This window comes from Myxocyprinus asiaticus, chromosome 35, assembly GCF_019703515.2.
Source record: "Myxocyprinus asiaticus isolate MX2 ecotype Aquarium Trade chromosome 35, UBuf_Myxa_2, whole genome shotgun sequence".
Classification (NCBI taxonomy): Eukaryota; Metazoa; Chordata; class Actinopteri; order Cypriniformes; family Catostomidae; genus Myxocyprinus; species Myxocyprinus asiaticus.
The window spans coordinates 29732443-29753719 of record NC_059378.1 but is presented as its reverse complement, the minus strand read 5'-3'; the positions used below and the strand labels follow the sequence as shown (position 1 = coordinate 29753719).

General features: G+C 43.7%; 1 protein-coding gene across 1 annotated transcript in view; it reads left to right on the top strand.

Moving 5' to 3' along the window:
• pip4k2cb (phosphatidylinositol-5-phosphate 4-kinase, type II, gamma b) overlaps positions 1–21277 on the top strand; it is a 42091-nt gene that overhangs the window by 14683 nt on the left and 6131 nt on the right. The window contains 2 exon segments of the mRNA XM_051673185.1: positions 6908–6971; positions 13284–13372. Of these exon segments, the coding sequence (XP_051529145.1) occupies positions 6908–6971; positions 13284–13372 (153 nt within the window).

The window sequence follows — 21277 nt, the reverse complement described above, 5'->3', positions numbered from 1 at the left end:
TGCATTTGTTCTGAAATTAATTAATGGATGATCGATAAGCTTAATCAAACAAATTACTTGAACTGATGCCAGCACCAACCATCAGACGTGGAATACTTCACTGGACACTGCCTGAAATTTGGACTTAAGAAATTAATCTGCCACAAGCTTACAGTCGAACTTCAGTGCACCTTACTGACCTCTGCCTGCATCACCTTGGTCAAAGGATGGACTACACTCTTAAAATGGAATACATAGAAAATAAATTAATTGCAGCTTTCATCAGCCAAATAACAAATGACAATGCATCTGTTTGCACTTGCGCAGTTAATTAAGAATGTAAATTCTAAGACTTTAGTCATTAATCATACTGTTAATACAAAAGCTTTTTGTTTAAACATTGGCCCCTAACAATGTTTTTACTTAGTAACTAATTTAAAATTTTGACATGTACTAAACATAAATAACTAATATTGGCATTATATTCATGCTGTTTTTTCCTTTAACCAACATCTTATGTAGTTTTGTGTTCCTTGCCACAGTTGACTTAAGCTTGCTCACTGGGGGTCTAAATATAAATATAATTATTTTATATTATTTATTTTAAGGCCCAATTTACAATAATGTTTTTTTATTAAACCACACTATTATGATTGGAAGACATTACTATGTTACAGCTTTTTCTGTTAAAGCATAATTAAAGCAATCATTTTCTGTAAAGCTGCTTTGAAATGATGTGTGTTTGCACTATACAAATAAAAATGACTTGACGCATGACATATGAAATATTCATGAATTAAATTGTTTACTTATGTATTTGCAGTCCAATAGTGTTTTAGCTACACCATGAGATAGTCTGAATACACAAATGTAAACATTCCATGGTGGTGCCATTGGGTGCTTCAACCGACTTCATCAGGCCACAGCAGAGATGCTGGTCTTCAAATCTCACATCTTCCGTGTTTGTTTACACTCAGGACTGCATGTGTTTCTAACTGTAAGTGGCTGCAGCAGAATGAAATGCATTTTTAAAAGTTGCTCTTGTACCATTCTTAAAACGCAGCGCATATTGCAGGTGTTGTTTGGAATTGCATCAATACAATCAAACACGTCCATGTTAACAAAATAAAAATAGCACAGATGAGTGTAAAAAAGGTCCAGGATGCCTTCAAAATAGCACAACAGCATAACAGTGCAGCTGAATGAAACACAATGGGGGTCTCCATATTAGAGTTATAACTTAACATTGCTGTAGAGGGGTTCAAATAGGAAGGACACGGGAGCCGGTTTCATAGTCCACGTGAGTCAACTTTTAATGCAGTTGTCTTCAACTTCACAACAAAGTATTGGCTTTTCAGCTTCACAACAAAGTATTGGCTTTTCAGCTTCACAACAAAGTATTTATAGAACACACATAGTGTCTCTGGACTCTCTCTGTCTGTCTGTCTCTCTGGCAGCCTTTTAAAGCCCGTCTCCATCGTCACTGAAATAAGACACATGTGTTTAGTGTTAACAATCACCAGGTGATGGCCCTTACCGCTTCCTCTCTTTCCCCAGTGACAGACACACGACCACGTCCACGTCCCGCTCCAAATACCCCCACCGCCTGACTCAGGCCCGAGCCCCGTCCGGCCTGCTAACCCCCACCCATTCCTGGAGAGGAAATCAGCCACAACCATCTGCAGCCCCAGCCTGTGGACCACCTTCAATTTTAAGGGCTGAAGTGCCAGGTACCAACAAGTGATCCACGCATTGGTATCCTTCATGCGGTGCAGCCACTGAAGCGGGGCGTGATCTGAGCAGAGGATGAAGGCCTGCCCCAGCAGGTAATAACAGAATGTTAGGACCACCCACTTGATGGCAAGGCACACTTTCTTGATCATGCTGTACTTAGTCTCCCTCAAAGAGAGCTTGCAACTAATGTACAGCACAAGCTGCTCCACCCCCTCCACCTCCTGCGAGAGCATGGCCCCAACCCCCTCTCTGATGCATCCGTCTGCAAAATGAAGGGGAGAGAGAAGTTAGGAGCATGTAGAAACGGTCCGCCACAGAGTGCAGGTTTCACTCTCGTAAAAGCCTGTTGGCACGCCTCTGTCCACTGGACCGGATCTGGTCTCACCTCCTTTTTGGTCTTGGGACATGGGCAGGCCACTATCGCCGTGGTCTTTTCAATTTGAGGCCGAACCTGCCCATGACCAAGTGGAAGCCCAGATACCATACTTCCACCCATCCAATTGCGCAAATTTTGGGGTTTGCCATGAGCCCCACCCACCTCAGCGACCTCAGGACGGCTCTCAGATGCTGCATATGCCTCTACCAGTCGTTACTGTATATGATGATGTCATCTAAATAGGCAGCGGTGTATGCAGCGTGCGGTCAGAGAATCTTATCCATGAGGTGCTGGAATGTAGCGGGAACCCCGAACAAACCGAACGGGAGAGTGACGAATTGGTGTAATCCAAATGGTGTGGAAAATGTTGTTTTCTCTCGGGATAATGGAGTTAAGGGGATCTGCCAATATCCCTTTGTTAAATCAAGTGTTGAATAAAATTGAGCCGCACCCAACCGATTGAGCAGTTCATCAATTCTGGGCATTGGGTATGCATCAAATTTAGACACCATGTTGACTTTCCGGTAATCTACACAGAACCGGACTGACCCATCACTCTTAGGTACAAGAACAACCGGGCTGGCCCAATCACTGTGCAATTCTTCTATTACCCTCATCTCGAGCATTGCCTCCAATTCATCCCGAATCACTTTTTTCTTATGTTCGGGCAAGCGGTATGGCTGACTACGCACTACCACTCCCGGTGGTGTCTTGAAATGGTGTTGTATGAGGTTAGTACAACCGGGAAGAGGAGAGAACATGTCTGCAAATTCTTTTTGCAATTTGGCCACCCCCGTGAGCTGGGACGGTGAGAGGTGGTCTCCACAAGGGTGAAAGGATCGGCTTTGAACTTCACCTCCGGCCCAAGCTCCACCCTCTCTGGAACTACCGTCACCATGGACACGAGGACCGCCTCGCTCCGTAATTTAAGGAGGTTGAGGTGGTAAGTGTGACGTGCTCTGCCTCTATCCATTCGTTTAACCTTATAATCGAGATCCCAGACTCGCCGTGTAACCTCAAAGGGCCCTTGCCACTTGGCTAGTAAGTTTGAGCTCGATGTGGGGAGTAATACAAGTACTTTGTCTCCCGGTGCAAATTCCCATAGCTGGGCACCCCTATTATAAAGCCGGCTTTGTGTCTCTTGAGCTTGGAGCAAATTTTTGTGTGACAACCGACGAGGTGTGTGTAGCTTTGCTCAAAGATCAAGGACATATTGAATGTCATTTTTGCTTTAGGAAGGTCCTTCCTTCCACGCCTCCTGTATGACGTCAAGCACCCCATGGGGCTGACGTCCATACAGGAGCTCGAAGGGGGAAAACCCCCGTGGAGGCTTGCAGGACCTCCATGACTGCAAACAATATGGGTTCCAGACATTTGTCCCAATTTCTAGCGTCCTCGTGTACAAACTTGCAAATCATATTTTTCCACCAGTTTGCAGGTGATAAACGCTGGTGCGAATCGATTTAATCCCCAGCCATTCATAAAGTTCACACAGTGTACGTGACATAAAAGTTGTACCTTGGTCGGTGAGTATTTGTTTCGGAATCCCCACCCGGGAGAAAATTTATGCCTACACAACACTGCGTGCTGAGATGCTGCGTAAAGGCACCGCTTCCGGATATCGCATTGCATAATCCACCAGGACTAATACAAACCGATATCCACGTGCTGAACGCTCTAATGGCCTGACGTGGTCCATACCAATTATTTCGAAGGGGGACTCAATCCATGGTAATGAGCGCAGTGGTGCTCTTGGGGTGGCCAGTGGATTCACCAACTGACATTCGCGGCATGCCGCACACCATCTGCGTCCATCCCTGCGAATGCCTGGACAACAAAAGCGGGCCATTAAACGGTGCAGTGTTCTCTTGTCCTAAGTGACCCACCATCAGATTATGGTGAGCTGGCTGGAAAAGTGTTTCCCGACGGCTCCTCAGGACTAATAACTGGGTTGTATTTTCATGCGTTTGAGTGTCCTGCATCACTCGATACAACCGGTCCCTAATAATAGAAAAATACAGATATGTGAGGGCGACATCAGGCTGGAGCTGCTGGCCATCGATTACTCTCACTTGGTCAAACGCGTGCCTAAAGGTTTCGTCATGCGATTGCTCTAGAGGGAAATCTCCCACTGGGAACTTCCTCAGGATGGGAGTGCCGGAGGATTCACCTCCTGCATAATCCTGATGCTGAGCAAACGTGGATGGCACCAGCTCCGCCTCCCCAGCCATTGCATCACACATCACACACTGAGATTTTGGTTTGTAGGACCCATCCACACACAATGCTTTTAAGAATATTTTAAACCCTGGCCAATTGGTCCCAAAAATCAGTGGATGGGTGAGGCGGGAATTAAATGCAGCCTCCACTCTATGCTTTACCCCCTGAAATTGAAAGACAGTTGTCACTACCGGATATTTGTGAACATCCCCATGCACACACCTCACCATCACCTTGTGTTTGTACCCAAAGCCCCATCATGAACCAAGCCGTGGTGGATTGAGGTTTGATTACAGCCCGAATCCACCAAAGCTTGGTATGTATGCCCCTTATTTTTTGCCGGTATACGATATGTCCCTGCTCGATCAGGGGCAGTCTGTGGCATGTCGGAGACCCGGATCCACATCTCCACCTCCATTGCTGGACACCAGTTTTGGATGTGTCTCGGCTCCCCGCAACTCCGACAGACCGGCCCAGGCTTCCTGGCTGCACTCGTGGCGGCAGAGACATCAACCTGGGAAGGACGACGGAGAGGGGAGGGGGCCGGCGCATAGTGCAGCTCGCGAAGGTGGGACGCCGTTTGGGTGGAACCACTCCCCGTTTCCGGGGAGAGGATATAGGGTGAGAGGGAGGAGAGGGAGGAACAAGAGGAGGAGGAGCAAGAGGGAGAGAGAGAGAGATCTGGACTGCTCGCCGGCTTCTGGGTAAGCCGCCATGTGGGCTTCGGCCAGCTAGACGTCGTCATCCACTGACGTGGGGCGATAGCACTGGTACCATTCCACAGTTCTTCGTGGCAGATGAACGCTCAGCTGCTCCAGCACCATCAGTTCAATAACATCCTCCACGCCACACCCTTCCTCGGCTAGCACCCATTTTTGGCAAGCATCACGGAGCTGCTGGGCAAATGCAAACTGGTGGCTGGCCTCGCTCAGGGTGAGGGAGTGGAACCACTGGTGGTGTTGTTCTGGGGTGCGGCATCTTTTAAAAGCGGCACGTGATGTATAATAATGGTCAAAGCCTTTCGTCTAGTGCACGTTTATGTAGAAAAACTTTTAAATCCAGATTAAGGTGTTCTGTATAAGTCCAGTGTAACACAGCTTCACAGGAGAAGGGAAGGAGAACACAGGGAAGTGGGTTTTCCAGGTTCAGGTAAGACTTTTAATTGGCCACTTGAGTGCTTTACAACTTCACAAACTCAACAGCTTCACAGACATGTAGTCACTCAAACACATCAGCTTCACAGGCACGTAGTTACTTAAACACATCAGCTTCACAAACACAATAGATTAAACGCAACAGCATCAGGAGCACTGTGGCCTTCCTTGTGTCAGACTCTCTCTCTTCTCTGCTGGTGGCGTGGCTGCTTATATGACGCTTTCCCCATGCTCACTGGAATTAGAGACAGGTGTTAAACATAATCTAGCTCAGGTGCAAGCGCCCTTACCACTTTCTCTCTCTCTCCGGACAGACGCTTGACCACGCTCCCACTGCCACATCCACTTTGAATGAATCTCCCATGACAGGCCCATCTCTCACGTGTGTCTGACTGAGCACCACTAGGCGGGGCCAAGGGTGCAATCATGAAAATTAAGCATTGATGTCTTGCTGAAGAGGCAGTCATATGCAGATGTATTTGGTCCTTGTGACATCACAAGTTCCACAAATTTCAAACAAGCCAATTTTGCAGCTTGGTTTAAATAAATGCTCTTTTTCTGTTAAGGAGGAAGTTTTCAGTTCTGTAATATACACTATGTTTTTATAGTTCAAAGACCACTTATATGTCAAAAGATCAAGGACATTTTTATTCCTCGTGTCATGACCCTTTTAAACAGGAGTTGCAGTAAAAAAGGTTTAAACTGTTGGATGTTGTGAACTAGATGTTGTGGACCCGCAATTTTACAGTTATGCACCTTTTAATGTGCAGTGAGGATCGCCCTGAAGCACTCCATTTACACTGATGTGTGTCATTATGCATTCAGGATGCGCATTAACTGTTTTTATGTTGTTATGTATTGTAGTCTTTCTTATTTCTTACTTTGATAGTTTTGTGCAATATGGTGTTAAAGTTATTTAGACTATTTATTTGTTGAATATCCTTTATGTTGAAGTGCTGCACTTAGCGTCTACCTGTATAAATCCCTCTGAAACGCGCCTTAAGTCTTGTGAAGATTACTGAGCCTAATGAAACATGGGTTCCTTAACACAAAGTTCAGACAACCCACCGACTAGTCGATTATGAAAATTGGTAGTTATGAACATGTTAATGTTCCATTTTGGTGAGTACATTAGAGTCAGTGTGTCAGGAGTTCAGTGTGTCATTCAGGACACTGCAGGATAATTAACTAGCTTATTAAAAATTACCCTAACAATCAACTGAGGAATTAAAATTACAATATTGACCAGTGGTTGATCACCAATAGACTTTGTTTTTATGGTGACTATCTAAAAAATTTTGCTTTTAAGTTACCTTTTCCTTGATCATATATGTAGTGCTACTGTTTCACCTTAATGTAGAACAGTTATTATTTTGTAAAGTTTTTTATCAATTATTGTGAAGTATATGAATAAATAAGGTCAGAGGAATATTTTATTTTACAGGGGTCCTTGGTTTCTCGAGAAGCTAGTGATAAAGAGAAGATAAAAGATGAAGCAATCATGGTGAGTCTCTCCAAAACCTTTACATTTAAACTTGGCTTACAACATAGTATGGCCTTGAAAGCCAATGAGAACACCAAAAAACAAAAAAAACAAAAAAAACAAGACAAGAGTAAAAAACAATTGAGTTTAAGGTTCATCCTCAGTAAACGGTGCCATTTGAGCCAGAAGTTTTAATTTTATTAAAATATTTTATTTGAAAAAGTTGCAGTGAACATTCATGAAATCATATTTTCAACCTTGTGCCCAAAATACCAGGGCCATAATTGGTACTAACCACCATAATCATTTGTGGACCTTAGGGGTGTTGGGCCTCATGTAGTCAGATAGAAGACAAAGGCAGGTCTAACACAGTCGTAAAACCTAACTCAGGCCCCCACATAAGTCATAAATTATACTGATAAAAATCCCGCCAAAATCAAACAAAGGGAGTCCAACACAGACTACAAATCCCATGAAGCCTTGCTCACTAAAGGTTCGAACTCTCAACTCCTATTGGATGAGGCACACAACAGAACGTCCTTCAACCATGACATCATCAGGAGTAGAAATACCTCTGAAATGCCGTACCGCCTGCAGACAGAGCGAGGAAACGGCCTCCCGTCATCACCCAAGCCTTGAGGAACCGAGTCTGAGTTAAAGGACGAATGAACACACATTCCACCTGCATCCTCATGTGATTCAAGTAAGAGGTTTACGTCTGGGCAGAGATAGAATATTATAGTGTGTTATTCTTGTTTCAATGTTTTTGCTTGTACAGTTTACGGACTGCCATGTCCGCTCATTATTAATACTCAGGGTATTAATTATCATGAATTTGATTTGCTGTATTGTAGTCCAAACAAATTGGACTGTTGTGCATTTTCACCATCGCGGGTGAGACAGGCAAACTGAGTTTATCCATTAAAGAATCAAAGAACGCGGGACTGTTTACGAGCTGTCCACCATTTCTCTGAGTGATAAACTAACAGCTGCTTTCTCTCCCACGATCGCAAAATCGGCTTTGGGGCCGTCACTTAATTTTCTCTCTCTCTCTCTCTCGTACTAACCACATACACACGCGACCCCTCACAAACATTCTGGCACACATTTTTGGCTAGTGGATAGCTTTGTGATAAAGCTCAGCTTTGTCCCTAAGCTATCATACAAGCGGATACACGCTGTAACTGGTAGACGCCATTGACTGGTTTCTCTCTGCCCACATTCGCAGCCATATTCCCTGGCCGGAAGTCTCGCGTGACATACTCTCCACGAGAGTCACGTCCGCCATTTTGTGCGCATCCCTCCTCACACACACACACACACACACACACACACACACACACACACACACACACACACACACACACACACACACACACACACACACTCGCTCTCACACACACACACCCTCATGTGTTATAGGATTGTTTTGATTTCCATATCTAATCATATCACTGTTTAGTTTGTAGTTGTAAGTCGGAAGTTTATTGACTGCATTGTATTAATTATTAATTGATATTACTGCATAAATAAACTTTGTTATATTACAAAGATAAGTGTTTTGGTTTGTTTTGTATACACCTGTGTCATGCTGACGGGATGTCAGTGCTCGGATTTAAGCCTTCATTCATTGTTTTTTTCCTGAAAATCGATATTCTTCAGATGTCGATTTTCCTAAGAAAACAATCTAATATTGAGACTATCTGGTTATTAGTCCATGATTCCAGGGTGGTGCCCTGTCAATGTTAATCCTTATTAATATTCTATTGATTTTTGATAATGGATAATTATCTTTGATGATTGTTGAATTTGAATGATCAATAAGCTAGTGTTAATTTTAATTAATGTTTCGTCGATGTTAATGATTAGTGATTATCATTGATAATTGTTGATTTAAAGGATTAAAAAAAGCTAACATTGATTCTCATCAATGTTCTATTGATTTTAATAATTAATAATTATCTTTGATAATTATTAATTATTGCTAATAACCAAACCCGCTCCTGAACGTGTGAGGTTTTAATGAGTTAGATTCTATTTTTTAATTTAAATATTAATTAATAACTAAATAAATAATTATTAATTATTTCTGATAGTAACACTGATCTAAACAACCAGTAGAACCTACAGTATACAATACACACAATATAGAATATTGTACAGTATAAAATACACACAATATAGGATACACATTATACAATAAAAATAGTATATATAGTATATATAAAATATACAGTAGGTTATATTGTACTGTATTGACATTCAGGCTGTCGGTTGATAGTCAGTTGCCAGTGTGTTGTTAAGAGAGAATATAATTTTAGACAGTCCAGTGTGAGATAATAAAATTAATAAAGTGCAGTGCTGATGTATATTGATCGTGAGAGATCAAGAGTTCAGAAGTCTGATTGCTTGGGGGAATAAGCTGTCATGAAGTCGGCTGGCACGGGTCCTGACGCTGCGATACCACCTGCCTGATGGTAGCAGTGAGAGCAGCCCATGGCTTGGGTGGCTGGAGTCTCTGATGATCCTCCGAGCTTTTTTCACACACCGCCTGGTATATATGTCCTGGAGGGAGGGAAGCTCACCTCCGATGATGTGTTTGGCAGTTCGCATCACCCTTTGCAGGGCTTTGCGGTTGTGGGCGGTGCTATTTCCGTACCAGGCAGTGATGCAGCCAGTCAGGATGCTCTCTACAGTGCTGGTGTAGAACCGTGTGAGGATGTGGTGGTTCATTCCAAACTTCCTCAGCCGTCTCAGGAAGAAGAGGTGCTGATGAGCCTTCTTCACAATGGCCTCAGTGTGGACGGACCATGTGAGTCCCTCAGTGATGTGGACACCGAGGAACTTGAAGCTGCTGACTTTCTCCACCGGTGCTCCTTTGATGGTGATGGGACTGTGTTCTCTGTCTTTTCTCCTGAAGTCCACCACAAGCTCCTTTGTCTTGCTGACGTTGTGGGAGAGGTTATGCTCCTGACACCAGCATGTCAGAGTGTGCACCTCCTCTCTGTGGGCCATTTCATCATTGTCAGTGATCAGTCCTACCACCGTCATATCATCAGCAAACATAATGATAGCACATTGGAGCTATGTGTTGCCACACAGTCATGTGTGTACAGGGAATACAGGAGTGGGCTGAGAATACAGCCCTGCGGGGCTCCAGTGTTGAGGGTCAGTGATGACGAGATGTTGCTGCCCATTCCAACCACCTAGCGTCTGCTTGACAGGAAGTCCAGGATCCAGCTGCACAGCGAGCTGTTTAAGCCCAGAGCCCGGAGTTTCACATAAAGCTTGGAGGGCACTATGGTGTTGAATGCTGAGCTGTAGTCTACAAACAGCATTCTCACATAAGTGTTCCTTTTTTCAAGGTGGGAGAGAGCAGTGTGTATTGTAGATGCAATGGCATCATCAGTGGAGTGGTTGTTGCGGTAAGCAAACTGCAATGGGTCCAGTGATAGAGGCAGCACAGAGCAGATGTAATCTCTGATAAATCTCTCAAAGAATTTGCTGATGATGTGGGTCAGAGCAACATGGCTCCAGTCATTAAAGCAAGTGATTTTGGATTGCTTTGGTACAGGCACAATGATGGCCGTTTTAAAGCATGTGGGGACCACAGACAAGGAGAGGGAAAGGTAGAAAATGTCCGTAAAAACACCAGCCAGTTGGTTCGCACACGCTCTGATGATGCGGCCTGGAATGCCTTCTGGACCCGTGGCTTTACGGATATTCACCCGTCGGAAGGATCGGGTTACATCCGCTACAGAGACAGAGAGTGAACTAATCTCTGTAGCTTCGGCAGCGAGAGCTCTCTCCGTGAGGGCAGTGTTATTTCCCTCGAAATGAGCATAAATAGTATTTAGCTCATCCGGGAGAGAGGCGGCGGTGTTCATGGCAGAGTTTTTATTCCCTTTAAAGTCCATGATGATATTAATTCCCTGCCACATGCTTCTAGAGTTGGTGGTGTTAAACTGTCCTTCAATCTTGTCCCTGTACTGGCGTTTGGCTGCTCTGATTGTTTTGCAGAGTGCATTACTGGCTTGTTTATGCTCCTCCGCATTCCTGGAATTAAAAGCTGAGGTCCACGCATCAAGTGCAGCGCGAACATCACTATTTATCCATGGCTTCTTGTTGGGGTAGATCCGTATTGTTTTGGTCGGAACAACATCCTCTACGCACTTTCTGATGATACACGTTACGCTATCAGCGTACACCTCGATGTCGTCATCAGAGGCGGACCGGAACATCTCTCAGTCCGCGTGATCAAAACGTGTCTTGTCGCGTAGAATCTGATTGGTCCGACCAGCACTGGATCGTTCTGAGGGTGGGTGTTTCCTGTTTCAGTTTCTGCCTGTAAGCGGGCAGAAGCAGAATGGAAGAGTGGTCTGATTTGCCAAATGGTGGGCGGGGGAGGGATTTGTAGCCATCCCGGAAGGGAGCGTAGCAGTGGTCCAAAACCCGGTCCCCTCGTGTGTTGAAACTGATGTGTTGGTGGTATTTTGGTGCAACTGATTTAAAATTGGCTAAAAAGTCCCCGGTCACAATGAACGTGGCCTCAGGGTGCGCGGTTTCCTGCTTGCTTATAATCCCATACAGGCTTGTGGAGGGATGTACACAGCAGCGATAATGACCACTGTAAATTCCCTTGGTAGCCAGAATGGTCGACACAGAATCATGAGAAATTCCAGATCAGGAGAGCAGAAAGACTTGATAGAATGTATGTTCTTCTGATCACACCAGGATTTGTTGACCATAAAACATACACCACCACCTCTGCTTTTACCTGAGAGGTCTTTCGCTCTGTCCGCTCAGTGCACAGAGAACCCCATGGGTTCGATAGCTGAATCTGGAATCTCAGCAGACATCCAAGTTTCCGTAAGGCAGATAATGCAGCAGTCCCTCGTCTCTTGTTGGAAAGAGATCCACGCTCTCAGCTCACAGAGCTTGTAGTCCAGAGACTGAACATTTGCCAGTAGAATACTGGGTCGATTTACGCGACGTCTTACTCTGATGAGAACGCCGGCTCTATTTCCCCTTTTCCTTCTGAGTTTCCACGGCTGGGCTGCCCAGACAAAGGGTTCCGCTGGCGTGTTTGTAAACAGCGGGTCGGCATTGAGGAATTTAAAGTCCGGTTTTCGGTGTGCTGTTGCAGAACAAATGTCCAAAAGTCCCCAATATCTGTCATAGACAATAAGGCAGATAACATCCAAAACAAAAAAAACATAGAATTGTGAACAAAACAAACAAAAAACTGCAGTGTTGTGTCGGAGCTCGCAACGCAGCAGCCATACTCGTTGCCAACTTGACTCAGATAAATAAGAATTAGAGCAGAAGTAATCCAAAAGTTATTTAAAAGCAAGCAGATTAGATTACTTTAAAATGTAATCCAATAAATGATGTTACTGACTACAGTTTTAGTCATGTAATTTGTAATCAGTACCAGATTACAATTCAGAAGTAATCTACCCAGCACTGGGTACAAGACTCTGTACATGTACATACTGTCTTTAACATGTACATACCATCTTTAGTAAGTTGAAATAACATAGACTGATGGCTTCAGCAGTAGCATATGCCTTGAAAATCACTGTAGTTCTGTCTTTAACAACACTGTGGCAGGGTGGAGTGCGGGCCAGGCCGTGATGCTGCACACCTGGCCCCTAATCAGGCTGATCAAGCCCGAGAGGGATAAAGGTGACCGGAGGCAGCAGTTCGAGAGAGAGAGAACTACAGGCAGCTGCCCTGTATGTGTTTGTTTTTGTGTTTTAGTTTTATTAAAAGATTATTTATATTTCATGCCGGTTCTCGCCACCACCTTTCCATTGAACTTTGTTACACTGGTGCCGAAACCCGGGAATGAGGAGGGATGCGCCGTAGTAGAGTCCTTGCCACTACCATCCACCCCAATGGAGCAGCCATGGCCATCCGCCGGGGGACGGAGGAGCCCGGCCGCCTGAAAGCGGAGGAACGGCCGCCAACCACGAGGGGAGGAGGGGCTCCTAGCCGACTGCGTTCTCCACCTCTCTAGGGCTGGGGAGGGGGACGAGGGGAGGGAGAAACAAAAAAAAAATAAAAACAATTGGAGAGGGAAAGGGCAAAGCGGTGTGAGAGAGAGAGAGAGAGAGAGAGAGGAGAGAGAGGAAATACCTGGTTCGCCGGCGCCCAGATACGCTGTCGTTTGGCCCTCAGCCACTCCCCAACCTCTTGCAGATGACAGCTCGCTCCTCCCCCGGTGGACGGTAGTGGGTCCTCCGGCCCCGGGCAGATGGTCATGCTCCTCTCCCCCTTTTTCTTTTTATTCTCTATTCTTATTCTATGGTGGGGGGTGGGGGGAGGGGAACAGCAGCGTGCCTCAGATCCAACATGCAGCGAGTGTATATCAGTGAAGAGGAGAAAGAAAAGCTTTTAGATAAACTACACAGGGACGTAGAGGTGAGTAGATTTAACATATCTTTTACAAATGATTACTTTCACTCCTTCACATTTACTTTTAACCTGTTATAACTGCCCCACTTTTTAAGCACAACCCGGAAAAGGACATACTCAAACAAAATGTCTGCAGTTCATAAATGATGTGATCTAAGGAGTGTTTGAAAAGCGTTAGAACACTTTATTATGATGTGTTACATTCATACGAGCAGACAGAGGGCGCTTTCACACTGTTACATGTATGAAAGGTGGATATAACTTGAGAAACTTTCCCTTTAAGAGTTTAATAGAGAATCAGGCTCAGTTCTTCACAAAAAACAAGTTCACGATTACTCATAAATTAAAATGCACAATAAAAAATAACACGTATGACACATTCATGAAATTTAGCTTATAATTAGTTTTATTCACAAACTTTACCAAAAATGGTTTAAAAAAATAAGATAAATGTAACAAACTATGCTTTTCTTTTGGGAAAAAATGAAATAAAATTGTAAAACAAAAAAAGATTTAAAAATAACAGCAAAACTATTTGCTCTCAACCGGAGCTTACATAGAAACCAATACTGACGGCATTAGGGTAACGCACATATATAAACTCTTGAGTCTTCATAAAGACTGTCACATTTTTGTAATTTCAGTTGTTATTATTCAGAAAAACAAGGGGTAAAAGTTGGCTTTTTATAAATGCGCTTTGCTGGTGTTCAGAGATTTCACATACAGTACACACATACTGGTCTGATAAGCTTCCGAGTTCCTCATATCTTTCCCCCATAAAAGCAGATCCTCGTCTGTTGGTTTGTATGACTCCAACAAGAACTAAATACAAAAGAGTAGAATTCAATATGAATCAAAGTATTATAAGTATTGCCTTGTAATCAGGGTTTGAAATTAACATTTTGGCTCACCGGCCACTATGGCTAGTAGTTCCCCAGGTCACTAGCCACTCAGCATTTCCACTAGCCAAAATCCCCCACCTCGCAAAAAGTGATAAAGTTAACTGGAGGAATTGCATGCATTTGTTTGGACATTTTATTTGAACGAGAATGATATTAGTTTAGCAGGACACTGGCGTAATGATTTAAGTCACCTTTAGGATATCTGAAGGCAAACATGGCCGGTTAGATCAGGAGTATGAAAAAACAGGTCAATAATTTGTCCATAATTCATGGAAGTTTTAACCCCTTCATTATATTTACAATTGTTCTAGCATTGCTTAACAGTGGCAATTGTAGTGATAAGGCCATTGACACAGGTAAGACCATGGATGGCTCCACGTTACTGTGGTTAGGTTAATGTTGATAGTCTTTTCTACAAAGTAAACTATAGTATTTGTTATAGAAACCTTTAAACTTTCACAGTTGCAATAAAAATATAGTCTCATAGTTTCGCCCCATACAGTATATTTAAGATGAATTCAGTAGTTTGTATGTTAATGTTATCTTGTGTTGAAGTGGTAAACATATTTGGCTTGCTGTCCGTGGAGGGTTCGGAACTCGAGACTCAACTCGAGTCCTGATTACCCCCCAAAAATGTGTTAAGATGAAAGATCGGTACCATGACTATGCCAGGAAGTATTTAGAACAGCGAGCTGGCAACAATTCTATTTGGTAAATTGGCTTGGTGGATACTTCTGAATTGTGCTTACCCCCCAAAAGCTGTATAGAGGGAGCGCTTTACATGTTTGTTTCGAAGCGCTGAGTGGAATTTTCCATTCGGATGCAGAGTGGACCCACGTTTGGATGCATGCTGGGCTTACCCGTTTGAACGCCGAGCCAAAATAGAGCAATCTCCCATTCGAATCGCCGCATGAGCCCTCCTGTTCGAACGCAGTGTGAGCCAATTCTCTCAATTGCAAGCTGTGTTTACTGAATGGTAACCAAGGCAGAGGGTGGTTAGGCATTTAAGATATCGATGGTTAGAGGCATTCCGGTGCCCGAGCGTTTAATGAGCAGAAAAAAATTGGGGTTTTGATTGCTGGGGCAGACTTGCCGAAGGACGCTGCTCGGATAGCCTTTGGTGGTATCTAATTAAATATCTTTGAATTGATTTAGGAAATGAATGAAATGGTGAAATGGATAATATGTTGTGGTAGAACCATTATGAAGTGCAATATATATATATAATCCCCCAAATTGGGTGAAGGTAACGCCAAATCAAGGGCTGACAAGAAGTGCTAGATCATGGTAAATTGCATTGGAATAGCTTTCAGATCAGCCTCGTGCGAGGGCCTGCTCTGGGTGGAAAGTTTGGACGAAGGACCTTGATGCGGCTACTGTACTGTTGATATTTGCATCTAATCAGCCAGTTTACGGGGGCAGCCTTATGTAAGGGCCTGATCCGGGTGGAAGGTTTAGATTAAAGGACCTGTGTACAGCTGTAGGGAGTTGTAACATAGGTATACGGTCAGATCAGCTGGCTTGCAGAGGTAGCGTCACTCAATAGACTACCCATAGATGGGGAAATATGGTGCTTTGAGAAGAACAGGATGAGGTGGTGACCGCCATCTCCTGTAATGCTCGCTGCAGCTGCTGAGAAGCGAAGACAAAAGGCTTCGGCGGAAGCATGGTAAAATGATTAAGTGGGCCTTCTGCAGGAGCAGAGTTTAGAGTACTGTTGCCATAGTGGATTGAGTATTTGGGGGCATGGTAAACGGGCTCCTGCTGTAGATGCACATCTAGAAATTTATGGAACATAAGAATTGAAAGTGCCTGTGGTTAAAATATTAATAACCATGTACACACATTTGGCATGGGTGGGGCACTGTTGCGGCAGTGTCAGGTGGGGCACTGTTGATGCGGTATCAAGTAGGGCACAAATGACTTTATTAGATTTATCAACACCTGTAAGGGAAGCAAAGATTAGTTTTGTACTTACCTGTAGGGGGAGCAAATGGTTAGTTAGGAATACGTAAATGTATAACCTTTTATAAACGTCTGTAAGGGAAGCAAATGGTTAGTTATGGAAAATGTGTTAGTTATGTTTATATGCAGTTTTGAGGGAAGCAAAACATTTTTATTACATTTGTCTTGGCAGGGCACTGCTGCGGCAGTATCAAAATGTGAAAGGGGTGCTGCTGTGGCACAATCCAGAGTATGCGGGTAATGCTGCGGCAGTATTGAGCGTGAGTGGGTGCTGCAGCACATTATCTGGTGGGGCACTGTGGCTGCAGTATCAAATAGGGCACACGTGGTTTTATCACATTTAGGCACAACTTATTGTGTTTCAGGCTCGTTTCAACCATGAGCAAAGGAAATGCCAATGCGAAGGTTAATGGGAAAAGCTAAAAGGCTTTTAAGATTACTGCACCACCACTGCGCTCGAACGGGAGAGCTCATACTGCAATCGAACGGGAGAACCTGTGGCCCAAATTGCATAGGTTCACACTGCATCTGAACGGAAAAGCCTACACTGCATTCGAATGGCAGGTGGTGCCAAGTACAGAACTTTGCAGGGTTGTGGTTTGTGATGTGTATATATATTTATGAGCTACGCCCCCAGACTTTCATAAGAGGAAAACAAGCCCATGAATGCAGTGCTTGGACAGTGCATTTGTGCCTTTTGCAGCAATGATGCCGCAGTTGTGGCACCTGTACAGCATGTTTGTGCTACTTTGCAGAGTCGGGTAGCTGTCGTAAGGCCCGAAATACACCGCAGTTGGCACATGGACAGCCCATTTGTGATGCGTAGGGATGATATGAGCCAATGGTAGAAGCACCGTGGTTGTGCTTTCTAGCAACTTAAATGATTGCCATCTTTGGCTCCTTGGAATGTAACGGTGAAGTCTTGGTGAAAGCAAGAGGAAAACCTGTGAACAATCCCGTTGAAGGGATTTTAGATGGGCTCTCGTAGAGACTTGGTGGAAGTAATATTTGTGAAATCCTTGCGGATGGCGCAATTTCAGGCGTTTCTGTAGAAACTACAAAATATTCATATTTAGGTGAAACTTATACACATTTCATAGAATTTAGAATTTAGATCCATGTCCACTGGAGTGTAACCTCAGGCTGCTAATGCTTATTTGAGAAAAAAAAAAGGACTGCTAATGCTTATTAGAGGGAAAAGCATCGAAGTTTCCGGGACATGAGTCTAGAGAGAGAGAGAAGAGAACATAAATATTAGTAACATTTAGAAAAAATGTGACCAGCAGCATAAATTATCTATGAAAAGAGAGTTGCAGCTTTGCAATGCATACGGAAATGCAGGAGAAATGTGCTGGGAAATACAGTACATCTAAATAAACAATGTGAAAAAAACAGCATAAAATGATCTGAGAAATAAAAGAGCTTTGACTCTGTACTGCATACAGATATGCAGGAGAAATGGACTTGCAATCATCATTGATGGATTCACTTGAGGCCATTCGCTCCTTAGGAGTATGACTGTCACCTGCAGTACAATATACGTCTTGCATAGGAAATGCATCGCATAGCAATAGGTGTGAACAGCATGAAATTATCTAGGAATACATTGAGTTGCAGCTCTGCACTGCATACAGAAATGCAGGAGAAATGTGCTGCACATGTGTACCTGTGGAATGGTCAGAGCGAGTGCTACGCGGCAGCATAAAAATGTCTGCGTTTGGCCTGAAATAAATAAATATTTCAGAGAGCTGAAAAAGATATGAAATTGTACATTAACTATTTTACAACTTTAGATTTAGGTTCCAAACAAAAACAAAGTATCTACAAAATTGTTGATGATGCAGTTACACACTTCTTTAATTTTGTCTGATTTCACAAGAACTCGAGTTAGCATTAATAGGATAGATCAATATTTTGCCTTCTTGTATTTTAAAAATTTGATAGTTCTTGCTAATTTTTAAACAACTTTTTTGTTTCAAGAGTTTGGATTTTTATTTGAATTTTATAGTACATTCAAACCTAATGCTTTATTTTAACAGTGTTTCTTTTTATTTTATTACAAAACAACATTTTAACACTGGACATTTCACAAAATGTAAACAATACTTTTAATCAGCAAATGTTTACAATCAATACAGTGTATAACTTTGGTATTTCACTCAATGGGTGAACTGTTTTTAGTGACATTATGCTAACAGCTCACAAGATGGTCACAAGATTAACTTCTGGATAAATTAGGTAAAGTTTAACATACATTTAACAATATGTTTGTAACGAAGGTTCTTAAGGTGGGCAAGGAGGAGGCGGTAACCAGCTGAACAGTCAATGTAAAACTTTAATAACCAACTGAACTCAAACATAACATAATCTGCGAAACAAAGAAAGACGCACACACAGCTTTGTGCATCTTTCTCACTCTCTCTCTCTCTCTCTCTCTCGAACTGGCATCTCCGGCCCCCATTTTCTCTCTCCCGCTGATTAGTCAACTCAGCGCCAGGCATGCATCATCACGGCCCGGCCACGCCCTCCTCCTCGTCATATTCCTCCACCACCAGATTCAGGCCAGGGAGACCTCCTGCCTGACTTATTCCTCCAGCGGCTCCGCCCCCAGGATCTTCCACGGCTCCGACCCCAGGGTCTTCCACGGCTCCGCCCACTCCCGCAGAGACTATTCCTCTAGTGGCTCCGCCCGCTCTCCCAGAGACTATTCCTCTAGCGGCTCCACCCACTCCCCCAGAGACTATTCCTCCTGCGGCTCCAGCTGCTCCCCCAGAGACTATTCCTCCTGCGGCTCCGCCCTCTCCCCCAGATACCATTCTTCCTGAGGCTCCGCCTGCTCCCCCAGAGACTCCTCCTACAGCGGCTCCGCCGCCTTTCCCTGTCCTGTGGCCGCCTCCCAGGCCTCCTGACCCTGTCTCGGCCCTGCGGTTGCCTCCCAGGACTCCTGACCCAGTCCCCACCTTGAGGTCATCTCCTTGGTCTCCTGGCCGTCCGCCTGATCTGCTCTGGTCTCCCTGGTCTCCTGGCCGTCCGCCTGATCTGCTCTGGTCTCCCTGGTCTCTTGGCCATCCGCCTGATCTGCTCTGGTCTCCCTGGTCTCCTGGCCATCTGCCTGATCTTCTCTGGTTTCCTTGGTCTCCTGGCTGTCCGCCTGATCTGCTCTGGTCTTCCTGGTCTCCTAGACGCCCACCTGATCTGCTCCGGTCTACTTGGTCCTCCGAGCCTGCAGTGTCGCCCTGGCTCTCCATCCCTCTGGCTCCGCCTTGGTTCCAAGCCTCCCTGACTTTGCCTTGTTCCTCTGCTCCCTTTGCCCCTTGTCCCCCCCTGAACTACCTGTTTTCCCCCACACCCCATGGACAATTTGTTTTTTTGTTTTGTTTTTGGAGCGTCTGGAATCCGCTCCTTAAAATGGGGGCTCTGTCACATATTCCCTGCATTTTTGCTTAGACTTTTATGTTGAAATTCTTGATTAGTTCCTTTTTCCTGTGGTTTTGTAGTCCTTTGTAGTTTTTTCATGATTGGTTCTCTCTGATTGTTTCCCCATGTGTTCCTCATTTTCTGATTGTTTCCCCAGGTCTTCCTTGTCTTCCCTTTTGTATTTAAGCCTTGTTTCCCCTGGTTAGTTTGTCAGTCCTTACACGTGTTATGTTCTGTGCTTGGTTTCCCGTGTTTTGTTTTTATATTCTGAGTTTCTTTGTTTATCCTTTTGTTAATAAAGCTGCATTTAGATCCTCATTCCTTGCCTGCCTCGTCACAATTTGTGGGATTTTCATTAGCTACATAAAACATAAAACATTTAAAAAAATATAAAAAATTAGATCAAATTGCCTCAAAATAAAACTTTAGACACCTCACGCAAATATCTCATGGATCAGGAAAATTTTGCAGTGTATAGTGACAAACAGGTGTTTAGGAAAGTGCTGTGGTAGTTTTTGTTGCTATTTAGTGTTTTGGGAGAAAATAAAATCAAAGGAGCCTTTTACCCCGTGGTACCCTGATATCCATCAATAATTCAAAACTGCTTGTGAATACCAGAAGGAATTCTGTTTTGAATAATTTATGTATAATGGGTTATAATATTAATTTTGTGATTGATAAAACATAAATTTGATCAATTTAAACAGGATCAATGTGATTGGTACCACTTTGAGATTAACAGTACACAAACAACAGTAGGCAAAACAAAATTAAAAAAAACTATCAAACCTTATAAATCATCTATAAGTTATTAATTAAACTGTGTCCTGTCCTATATGACCTGTCTTGCACGTAAAAGGATTCTTGTGTTTTGCAGCTGTTGAGAAAGCCCCCAATGTTCACAGTGCTGGTATTTTGAAATTCTGCTTTCTTCCTGGTTGTAATACAGCATCTTTATCATGTGACCTTGCACATCTATGATGTATGCTGGAAAACTCGATGACATAGGACTTCGTGGGATTACACGTCGATTTAACATGTATTATTCATGAATTACACATGGCTTTGTAGGTGTTTAGGTCACCATTATATGTGTAATTAATTTTATGCAAATTTTCAAGTTTTCTAGTTTGTCATTGGCTAAAATATGGAAGCCTGTACACAAAATTGCGTGTTTAGACACAATTACGCATACACACGCTATGTTGTCTGTACACGTTACGTGTAAAGATAAATTTGATCAAATGGCATACCATACGGTGGTCACAAGAAAGCAAGCTTCATTTGCCCCTCACAGATGTGCATGCAAATTATGAGAGGCATGAATACCATTAAATTTGCTTCGGCAGCGCAGCTCCATGTTGCCGAATTTCATAGAAATTTCAATGCAGAAAAAACCTGAAGTGGTTAGTAAGAGTGACAGAGTTACCTGGATTTGACGGGTTGGCAGGTGTTAATTTCAAAATTGTAATAAATTTGTTTATTTGTAATAAATTTGGCTTTGCTTTAGACACACAGACGCCATAATATCTTCCTCTCTCATCCAACACCTTAACAACACACGGATCCATAGTGCCCACCAGTGAACTCAATTGTAACTGTGAGATGTGCTGAGAGCTTCAGAGGC